The 11469-nt window shown below is 47.6% G+C and overlaps 1 protein-coding gene across 1 annotated transcript in view; it reads right to left on the minus strand.

Annotated features, from left to right (window-relative positions):
• LOC143288833 (uncharacterized) overlaps positions 1-11024 on the minus strand; it is a 30130-nt gene extending 19106 nt beyond the window's left edge. Inside the window, exons 1-3 of the mRNA XM_076597479.1 lie at positions 10984-11024; positions 3620-3763; positions 2863-3006 (exon numbers count right to left, since the gene is read on the minus strand). Coding sequence (XP_076453594.1) covers positions 2863-3006; positions 3620-3763; positions 10984-10996 — 301 coding nt within the window. The 5' untranslated portion in view covers positions 10997-11024. The remainder of the gene's footprint in view (positions 1-2862; positions 3007-3619; positions 3764-10983) is intronic.
• Between the last annotated feature and the right edge of the window lie 445 nt (positions 11025-11469).

The following is an 11469-nucleotide window of genomic DNA, read 5'->3' on the forward strand; positions in this document are numbered from 1 at the left end:
AGCGCCTAGAGTTTGGTCTCTAACCGAGGATAGACGCTACGTATCCATATCCATCATTGTGGTAGTGGCCGTCTCACCTGTGTGGATCTATCAATCAATCATCTGTCTCACCTGTGTGGATCTATCAATCAGTCATCTGTCTCACCTGTGTGGATCTATCAATCAATCATCTGTCTCACCTGTGTGGATCTATCAATCAATCATCTGTCTCACCTGTGTGGATCTATCAATCAATCATCTGTCTCACCTGTGTGGATCTATCAATCCATCATCTGTCTCACCTGTGTGGATCTATCAATCAATCATCTGTCTCACCTGTGTGGATCTATCAATCAATCATCTCTCTCGTGTCTGAATCTATCAATCAATCATCTGTCTCACCTGTGTGGAACTATCAATCAATCATCTGTCTCACCTGTGTGGATCTATCAATCAATCATCTGTCTCACCTGTGTGGATCTATCAATCAATCATCGTTCTCACCTGTGTGGATCTATCAATCAATCATCTGTCTCACCTGTGTGGATCTATCAATCAATCATCTGTCTCACCTGTGTGGATCTATCAATCAATCATCTGTCTCACCTGTGTGGATCTATCAATCAATCATCTGTCTCACCTGTGTGGAACTATCAATCAATCATCTGTCTCACCTGTGTGGATCTATCAATCAATCATCTGTCTCACCTGTGTGGATCTATCAATCAATCATCGTTCTCACCTGTGTGGATCTGTCAATCAATCATCTCTCTCGTATCTGAATCTATCAATCAATCATCTGTCTCACCTGTGTGGATCTATCAATCAATCATCTCTCTCGTGTCTGAATCTATCAATCAATCATCGTGGTGGTGTCTGTCTCACCTGTGTGGTGTCTCACCTGTGTGGTGTCTGTCTCGTCTGTCTCACCTGTGTGGTGTCTGTCTCACCTGTGTGGTGTCTGTCTCGTCTGTCTCACCTGTGTGGTGTCTGTCTCACCTGTGTGGTGTCTGTCTCGTCTGTCTCACCTGTGTGGTGTCTCACCTGTGTGGTGTCTGTCTCGTCTGTCTCACCTGTGTGGTGTCTGTCTCACCTGTGTGGTGTCTGTCTCACCTGTGTGGTGTCTGTCTCGTCTGTCTCACCTGTGTGGTGGCTGTCTCGTCTGTCTCACCTGTGAGGATGCTGTGTGTGGTGTCTGTCTCACCTGTGTGGTGTCTGTCTCACCTGTGTGGTGTCTGTCTCGTCTGTCTCACCTGTGAGGATGCTGTGTGTGGTGTCTGTCTCGTCTGTCTCACCTGTGAGGTGGCTGTCTCACCTGTGAGGATGCTGTGTGTGGTGGCTGTCTCACCTGTGAGGATGCTGTGTGTGGTGGCTGTCTCACCTGTGAGGATGCTGTGTGTGGTGGCTGGCTATCTCACCTGTGAGGATGCTGTGTGTGGTGGCTGTCTCACCTGTGAGGATGCTGTGTGTGGTGGCTGGCTGTCTCACCTGTGAGGATGCTGTGTGTGGTGGCTGACTGTCTCACCTGTGAGGATGCTGTGTGTGGTGGCTGTCTCACCTGTGAGGATGCTGTGTGTGGTGGCTGGCTGTCTCACCTGTGAGGATGCTGTGTGTGGTGGCTGTCTCACCTGTGAGGATGCTGTGTGTGGTGGCTGTCTCACCTGTGAGGATGCTGTGTGTGGTGGCTGTCTCACCTGTGAGGATGCTGTGTGTGGTGGCTGGCTATCTCACCTGTGAGGATGCTGTGTGTGGTGGCTGTCTCACCTGTGAGGATGCTGTGTGTGGTGGCTGGCTGTCTCACCTGTGAGGATGCTGTGTGTGGTGGCTGGCTGTCTCACCTGTGAGGATGCTGTATGTGGTGGCTGACTGTCTTACCTGTGAGGATGCTGTGTGTGGTCGCTGACTGTCTTACCTGTGAGGATGCTGTGTGTGGTGGCTGACTGTCTCACCTGTGAGGATGCTGTGTGTGGTGGCTGGCTGTCTCACCTGTGAGGATGCTGTGTGTGGTGGCTGGCTGTCTCACCTGTGAGGATGCTGTGTGTGGTGGCTGTCTCACCTGTGAGGATGCTGTGTGTGGTGGCTGTCTCACCTGTGAGGATGCTGTGTGTGGTGGCTGGCTATCTCACCTGTGAGGATGCTGTGTGTGGTGGCTGTCTCACCTGTGAGGATGCTGTGTGTGGTGGCTGGCTATCTCACCTGTGAGGATGCTGTGTGTGGTGGCTGTCTCACCTGTGAGGATGCTGTGTGTGGTGGCTGGCTATCTCACCTGTGAGGATGCTGTGTGTGGTGGCTGGCTGTCTCACCTGTGAGGATGCTGTGTGTGGTGGCTGACTGTCTCACCTGTGAGGATGCTGTGTGTGGTGGCTGTCTCACCTGTGAGGATGCTGTGTGTGGTGGCTGTCTCACCTGTGAGGATGCTGTGTGTGGTGGCTGGCTGTCTCACCTGTGAGGATGCTGTGTGTGGTGGCTGGCTGTCTCACCTGTGAGGATGCTGTGTGTGGTGGCTGGCTGTCTCACCTGTGAGGATGCTGTGTGTGGTGGCTGACTGTCTCACCTGTGAGGATGCTGTGTGTGGTGGCTGTCTCACCTGTGAGGATGCTGTGTGTGGTGGCTGGCTGTCTCACCTGTGAGGATGCTGTGTGTGGTGGCTGGCTATCTCACCTGTGAGGATGCTGTGTGTGGTGGCTGGCTGTCTCACCTGTGAGGATGCTGTGTGTGGTGGCTGGCTGTCTCACCTGTGAGGATGCTGTGTGTGGTGGCTGGCTGTCTCACCTGTGAGGATGCTGTGTGTGGTGGCTGGCTGTCTCACCTGTGAGGATGCTGTGTGTGGTGGCTGGCTGTCTCACCTGTGAGGATGCTGTGTGTGGTGGCTGGCTGTCTCACCTGTGAGGATGCTGTAGGTGAGGTAGAGCCAGGTGAAGGAGGGCACGAAGGCGGAGGACACGAACCCACACCCTATCAGCACGCCACCCACGAAAACCACGGAGCGGCACGAAAAGCGCACACTGAGGGCGTTGCTCACCGGGCCTGTGGACATGACGCCAACATCATCGTCGTCGTCATCACCGTCATCGTCGTCATCATCACCGTCATCATCGTCATCATCACCGTCATCATCGTCATCACCGTCATCGTCATCATCACCGTCATCATCATCGACGTCATCATTATCACCGTCATCATCGCACCCTATCAGTAACCCTACCCACAAACAATACAACACTGAGTGCTGACATTTACTCGGAAAATAAATGTCAAGGTCAGCGTTCTGTGTCCTGTCCAGGCCCAGTTGCTGTAGGGAACAAACTGCCTTTCTCAGCTTAGTATTTAAAAAAAGGATCTAAAAACAAAAACAAAATATCGCATCTTCCGTTCTGTCTATCATAGTTTGTCAAGCTAAATTAGTGTTGTGTTGTGTTGTGTTGTGTGTGTGTGTGTGTGTGTGTGTGTGTGTGTGTGTGTGTGTGTGTGTGACAGAGAGACAGACAGACAGACAGGCAGGCAGACAGACAGAGACACACACACACATACACACACAGAAACAGACAGACAGACAGAGAGACATACACACACAGACACACACACACAGACTGACAAAGACAGACAGACAGAGGGGGGGGGGGGAAGGGAGAACACTGACCCAGCGCCATCATGAGGACCGAGGCCAGGCCATGCACGATGCCCAGCTGTCTGGCCGACACCCCGTACAGCTGCTGCAGCTCCACGAACAGCACCCCGAAGGACTTCACCCCGCCCACCACCAGCACGTGCATCCCGAAACACCCTGAACACACACACACACACACACACACACGTGCGCACGCATGCATACAGGCATACGCACACATACACGCACGTATGCACAAGCATACACACATATTCGTACGCATACAGACACACGCATATACACAAGGTGAACATGGGCATATGCATTCCGAAACGGTGTGCAGACACACACTAAACGTGAACATTAACTTGTGCATCCTACAATATCTTAAGTCACATGAAAACATGCACGAACGCATTCTGCACACACACGCGCGCATACGCAAACACAGGGGCTAAAAGCAAATGCGTGCATCTGACAACAAACATGTGGATGGTCAGTTCTCACAAGGTCTGTTCTCGTAATTCACAGCGGCATCACACGCCATCTCACACAACACAATCGTTCCAGGCAGCTCAAACCAAGCAACGGAAGCCCAAGGGAACCGTGACAGGAAATGGCCTGACCTGGAGAAACCCCACACCCAGGAAAAGATGGAGAAAAAAACAACAAAAAAACACCAAATATACACATCAAAATACATCCATCTCTCTCTCTCTCTCTCTAGGTCTACAACATGGGAAATACCATGTACGATTGCAATCAGCTCCCCAAAACGGAATAGATCGCCTAAATGACAAGGCACAAAAAATAGGCCAGATACGCAACAACGCGTGTACAGATTCCGGTGAATACAGCTGCAGAAGAAATGTCATCACCACCACAAACGGCGATCATTTCGCTCTTTGCCGACCTGCTGATTCTGGCCGCCGCTGGGTGGTCAGGTGGCATGCTTCATCAACACACACACACAGACACACACACACTGTTGATGTTACTGCAGGCACAACAGCTTGCAAACACGTGGTATAATTCAGCATGCGCATAACCAAATGAAACCATGTTTCTCACTGTCCAAATCATGGTGACGGTGCGTCGGAAAGGTGGCGAACCAGTCTGTAAATGGACACAAGTACTGAGCATAGCAACGCACATTTTAACACAGTTTGCAGACAGACAGTGGTACAAATAAGCAGTGCATAAACCCTAACAAAGTACCTATAAACATGTTTTAAAAGATTTGTCTACCTGCAACCTTGACCATTAAGACCGATTCTAGCTTCTGAACCTTTAGCTGTCCTGCATCGTTGTGTTAATCAAAAGTCGCAAGCTTCGGTTGTCTCGTGTCTGGATGAAATGTTACTTTGGAAACTTCAATTGCTTTGCATCTGCATGTTCACCTCTGTTCGGAGGTTGAAGTATGTCCGGCAAAAGACGTGCACGTGATATGAAAACACAAGTGGTGTCCATCAAGTACGGTGAGTGGCGGACAAATGGACATTCTGGGCTGTCCGTGGAGCTCATTCTGGGCGCCAGAAGGAGCTTTCGTGGAGCTTTTCAACGTGATCTCACAGCTTGTACACGACAGAATGTCAGCCATGATACTGGATGTGCACAATTCATACTACGAACTCGGTTAGTTTCCTGTGCTTTGAAATTAAAACTCACCGTTGAACTCCATCCAAATAACAGAAAACGCACTGCAGACCTAACCAATTACATGGCATGGTAAATAGAATCCTGACAGAATCCCAATAGAAATAATGAGGGGAAAAATTAAACGCCAAGCAAGAAAATCATAAACGACATTGAAATAACAGCTGGTTTTCGCCTTTTTTTGGGGGGGAAGGGGGGGGGGGCTTTTTGTATTTTGTTTTGAATATTTGGATCAAACCTTTTTATATCTTTCACTTTAATTTTTCTATTCTTTCAGTCAATCAGCGTGATAAAATAAAATCAAGGCTCGAACGACAGGTGTGACGCTCCACTGTCCCCCACAGTAGCTGGGCAGTTGGGACTCCTTATTTGCATACGATCCCTTATTTGTATACGACCTCGGAAAGCTTCACCAACAGACTTGCTCCCGCCGTCAGGGGGTCATGTCTTCACTGTGGTTCATCTGTCTGTCTGTCAGCACGGTCAGACACAAACACGGCGGTCGGGTTTGCTTGAGATTCTGCTGCTGGTGCCCGTCATGGGACAAGAACCAGTGGGTGATCCAGACTGCTATCTCCATTCAGGACTTTTATTCTGTGTGTGTGTGTGTGCGTGTGCGTGTGCGTGTGCGTGTGTGAAGAATTCAAAACCATTGTGTGACAGTGACAGCTGATGTGACATCCAGAAAAAACACGTCTGTATTACCATGAAGCTGTGTGGAATGACAGGGTCATGGGATAAATAAAGATTCTGACAGGTGATTAGTCTGTACAAAAAAACAACAACCACCTCAAAATGTTCTGCATCTGGACACAGGGGAGAATCAATACTTCCTTAATCCACAGGCAAATTTGGTTTAAGCAAATCTTTAATCAGGAAATATATCAAACATGAACACATGAAGAGAAAAGCAACAAGCTAACCGCTTAAACTGGGCTCAAGCATGTGATAAGGTTTTTTTTGTTTGGTTCAGTTTGATGGCTGGAAGGTAGCAGAATGGTGAAGACCTTACCTGTCAGCACTGTGTCCGTGAGGGTCTGGGTTCCATTCCCGCTCTCGCCCTTTCTCCCAAGTTCGGAAAAATCAAACTGAGCGTCTCGTCATTCGGATGAGACGACACACCGAGGTCCCGTGTGCAGCACGCGCTTGGCGCACTGGAAGAGAACCCGCGGCAACAAAAGGGCTGTCCTCTGGCAAAATTTTGTTTTAAAAAATCCACAGGTACACAAATAAAAATGCATGTACCCAAGGCCTGACTAAGCACGTTGGGTCATGCTGCTGGTGGGGCATCTGCCTAGCAGATATGATGTAGCGTATATGGATTTGTCCGAACGCAGTGACGCCTTCTTGAGAAACTGAAAACGGCAATCTTTCTTTCTTTGAGCAGCCGTGACAATGATTATACTTGTACGCATAAACCAATTTCTTTGCCTTTATTCTGTGAAAAATCAAACAACTTCTATCTTAGTGGTGGCATGTGCTCTGCCGAGTGCCCAACAATATATTCATTGAAGCCAGTCAGACTGTATTGACCGGACATCAATGAACATTCAAAAAAATATATCAGACACACACACACACACGCGCGCGCGCGCGCGCATTCCAATCACTTGGAATCAAAGTGAAGGTCGGGCCGATTATAAACACATCTGTACATTTGGAAATTCCGAGTAGTTTGACCCATTCGCAGAGAAACCGACAATGCTAATTTGCGAGAAACCAATTACCCACACAGACAGATCGATTCTTAGCACCGACTTTTCCAGTCCTTGACCCTGTGTGTGTGTGTGTGTGTGTGTGTGTGTGTGTGTGTGTGTGTGTGTGAGAGAGAGAGAGAGAGAGAGAGAGTGTGTGTGTGTGTGTGTGTGTGTGTGAGTGAGTGAGTGAGTGTGTGTGTGTGTGAGAGAGAGAGAGAGAGAGAGAGTGTGTGTGTGTATGTGAGTGAGTGAGTGAGTATGTGTGTGTGTGTGTGTGTGTGTGTGTGGTGTGTGTGTACGAAAGAGAAAAAGAGGTTTTCCCCTTTTTTTTCTTTTTTTTTTGAGGGGGTGGGGAAGGTTGCAGATTATAGTACCACACGTAAAAGCACGTGCATATCAATATCACACACACACACACACACACAAACACACACGCGCACACACACACACGCGCACACACACACACACACACACACACACACAGAGTGTTGGTTCGGGGAGGGAAAGAGAGGCAGGGAAAAAAATCGATCACGGTTCATCCATCAAACGTGACCTGTAGGGCAGTCCTGAGCCGTCCCCAAATACCTCTCAGGCTTCAAGGATTCAGCCTCTCTCTCTCTCTCCTCTCGCTCCCACACGCACACACTCACACACATGAGTGCATGCGCACACAGACACACAAGTTCGCGTGTGCGCAAACATGCTCTAAAACTCGTACACGCACCCACACACACATGCAAAAACCGCGCCTTATCATAGTCCCGATGTTGAATAACGTTGATGTTCCAAAGATTTTCTCCGCTGTACCAAACGGTGCTGATGCTTCCAAATGTGTGGCAAGGGGCGCCAAGCTGATTGAAAAAAAATCGATTTGAAATTAGAATCATTAACTGGGGCCTACATCCCTATTTTTCAACATTTTCGTTTATTTGGTTCACCTTCCCCCATCAGGTGAGCTCCTTGAATGCGTCTTCGTCCCAAGGGTGGTGTTGACAGGAGCCGATGAGTTACATGGTGCAACGTTGTTTGTGTGAATCAGTCCTCGACATCAGGACACTCGCTTCCTGGATGTGTGCATCACAACCACTGGTTCTACCAGTAGTGCACAACTCCACTCTCTCTCTCTCGCGCGCGCGTGCGTGCATCCGTGCGTGTGTAAGCAGGGGAGGGGGAGTTTGCGTGCGCGTGCGTCAATGTTTAGAAATTCGTTTTTTCTTATTTTCACAATTCCGTAAAGCAGATCGAATGTTGTGACCAGGTCCATTGAAACAAGTAGCAATGGAAACTTGACGTGACGGCCTTGTATCAATGCGAAGAGACCGATTTCCAAATACTGAACAAAGTGCATAGGCTGGCACCTCTGTCATGGCAATATCCCCAGTACTTGGTTCAGACACACCCCGTCAGCTCAACTCCTTGAATGAATCTGTCGTCCCAGGACTAGTGTTGACAGAACCCGATGAGTTACTCGGTGCAACGGAGACTGGAGGTCGATGTATTATCAGGATGTAGTTCTTCTGTTATCAGAATGGAATGCTGACATTCTGTCTGCAGACTTGTTGGTTTCGTTTTCCAGAGATCGATTTGTTGTTGGACATGAAATGTCAGCCAGGATGTTTGTTAGACTTACAGAAGAGAAAGACAGAAAGAAAAAGTATCGACAAAGGAATGCTGTTATCGATTCTTTTCTCTCTCTCATTCGGCCTGTGTGTGAGTGAGTGAAAGCCAGTAATTTAATGTGTATATGCTAGAGGGCGCGCGCGTGGACTGAGGTGGTTGGGTGGTGGGGTGGGGTGTGGGGGTAAACGAAGGAGAGGCGGGTTTGTGCGCGCGCGCTGGAGAACGGTTTGCTGACAGGATTTTTGTTTTCTGTTCGATCCTTAAATAGAATCATGATCTTTAAGAATTGTTGTAATGAATGGTTTAGGGTCGGTTTTGATCGCTCTCGCTCTCTTTCTCTCTCTCTCTTATTGGCTCTGAAATTCTTTCTCTCTCTCTGTCTCTCACTCTCTTATTGGCTTTGATTTGACAAAATTCGATATGTTTATCAGACACAGACACGTTTCTGAAAACACCAAGTGCCTGAAAAGTACAATCGAGGAATGAAAGTAAAAATAATGTTTGCTCATTTGTCAATATTACGACGGTCACCGTCTAAAAAAAGTTTTCTATTCCGACTATTTAAGGTTGACTCACAATCGATTTTTTTTCGATGACCATGCAAAATATGAATGCAACATTTACTAAACAAATGTAAGCAGGATCTAAAATGGAATCGTAAGTAAGTACGCGTGGGTTGTCATGCTTGAAGCTGACAGTGAGCCTGCACCTGATGTGTGGCACTCGAACTTTTTTCTCTCTTGTGAAACCTGGACAGCTAGTGTGGTGAGATGTATGGTGATTACGCTGACAGATCACAATGTAACTAGTAATGCTAGTTTGGGTTTAGTATATCATTGTTGTTGTTTAAATAGCTTTTTTACGACATTTAAAAAGAAAAACTTCGGAAAAAAAGTAGAAAGGATATTGGTAGATGATATTGGTAGATCAGTTAGACTTGTTCGATACGCTTTGGTTGAATTTGGTGACGTCAAGTCCAGGTTTCACTTCTGGTTTATTACGTTTCCTCTATCCTTTGACATCTTTGGGTTTTTTGTTGTTGTTGTTTTTGGGGTTTTTTGTGTGTTTTTTGTTGTTTTTGTTGTTGTAAACAATATGCATTAAAAGGTGGATTTTTTCCCTGCTTTTACATTATTTTCATGTATCTTACATTTGTAATGTATTCGTCCCAGAACCACAAAAACAAAAACAACAAACAACAACAACACAACCACGAAACCACTCATACCAAGTAGATCGTGGTTTACCGCGTCTCTCATATCTCCGCCCTTTCAATACATATCAATCAAATATCATACTGACACCCTAGAGTAAAAAGCCAGTTAAATCTCTGATCAACAGTCAAAGAGTAAAAGGCAGACAAATTCCCGATTGGCAGTCAAGAGTAAAAGGCCAGTTGTCTACCCGATTGGCAGTCAAAAGGCTAGTTGTCTACCCGATTGGCAGTCAAGAGTAAAAGGCCAGTTGTCTACCCGATTGGCAGTCAAGAGTAAAAGGCCAGTTGTCTACCCGATTGGCAGTCAAGAGTGAAAGGCCAGTTGTCTACCCGATTGGCAGTCAAGAGTAAAAGGCCAGTTGTCTACCCGATTGGCAGTCAAGAGTGAAAGGCCAGTTGTCTACCCGATTGGCAGTCAAGAGTGAAAGGCCAGTTGTCTACCCGATTGGCAGTCAAGAGTAAAAGGCCAGTTGGCAGTCAAGGCCAGTTAATTGCCTGAGCGTGGGCGATGTTTGTCGTCAGGTCCGATACCCTGGATACATCAGCTGGTACTAACTGCCCAGTTTGTTCTCTGTGCAAGACAGTTACCGGCTGCCTGTAGAACCTTTGCTTTTCTTGCAGGTGACTTTAAACGGACGTGGAGGCTCTTTCGACAGGTGTGGAAAACAATTTTTGAAAACGTTTTGAGGAGTGTATCATCTCGTAGCTATCTTTTCTAGCGAGTCTCTGTGCGTGCGAGTGCGTTGTTTTGTGTAAGGAATTTAAATAAGAATAAGTGTGAATTTAAAACAACATATTTTTTTCACATAAGTTAATGGTACACAACGCACACATACACACATACATACGTACGTAAGTACGTACAGACAGACAAACACAGGCAACCAAAACCGCATTACTGCGTTGACACAGATTGTTCACAAACGTTAAGTCAACAAAATAAAAACGAAACAAAACGACTGGTATGAAATACAACATTCTAAAGCTAAACAAAACACGTCCAATCTGCCCAAGACCAAAGTCAATTGGATTAGATCAAATAAATACAACAAAAACGAGCAATACTGAACCAACCAAAGGATATCAAACATTGCAAAGCAAAATAAAATACAAGTCGTACGATACACGATCCCAAAGGAACAGAAGAAAGCAACACCACACACACATACACACACACACACACACACACAAAGAAGAAGCACACTTACCCACCACCACCATCCACGCCCACCCTCTGTCGATTGGGATGGATGAGTCTTCCTCCTCCATCTCTTCTCCTGCTCCTCCATTCCTCTTCCTCCCCTCCTCCCCACCCTTCTCCTCCTGCAGCCCTGTGGCTGGGTGGGCCATGTGACCCACGTCTTCTTGCCGGGTGTCCATCGTGTGTCTGGCTGTCTGGCCACGGGAGCTAACTGTTGCTGATGCAGGCAGCAGCTCGCCTGTCCACGGGAGTAGCACGAGGCAGCATCCAGCCGGGCAGCCGTGGCTTCTATCCCTTGTGGCAGAGGAAGATCCCGGTTACTGCAAAGCGGGACTGGTGAACCTGGACAGAAAAATGAGATTTTTGGGATCCCCTCCACCCCCCCCCCCCCTTATTTGGAACAGTTTAAGTGAAAGGAGGAAGGTGGCAGAGTGGTTAAGATGCTTATCTACCGATACAGTGTCCGTGATGGCGTGGGTTCGATTCCCGCTCT

Source organism: Babylonia areolata, chromosome 13 (genome assembly GCF_041734735.1).
Source record: "Babylonia areolata isolate BAREFJ2019XMU chromosome 13, ASM4173473v1, whole genome shotgun sequence".
In the NCBI taxonomy this organism is placed as follows: domain Eukaryota; kingdom Metazoa; phylum Mollusca; class Gastropoda; order Neogastropoda; family Buccinidae; genus Babylonia; species Babylonia areolata.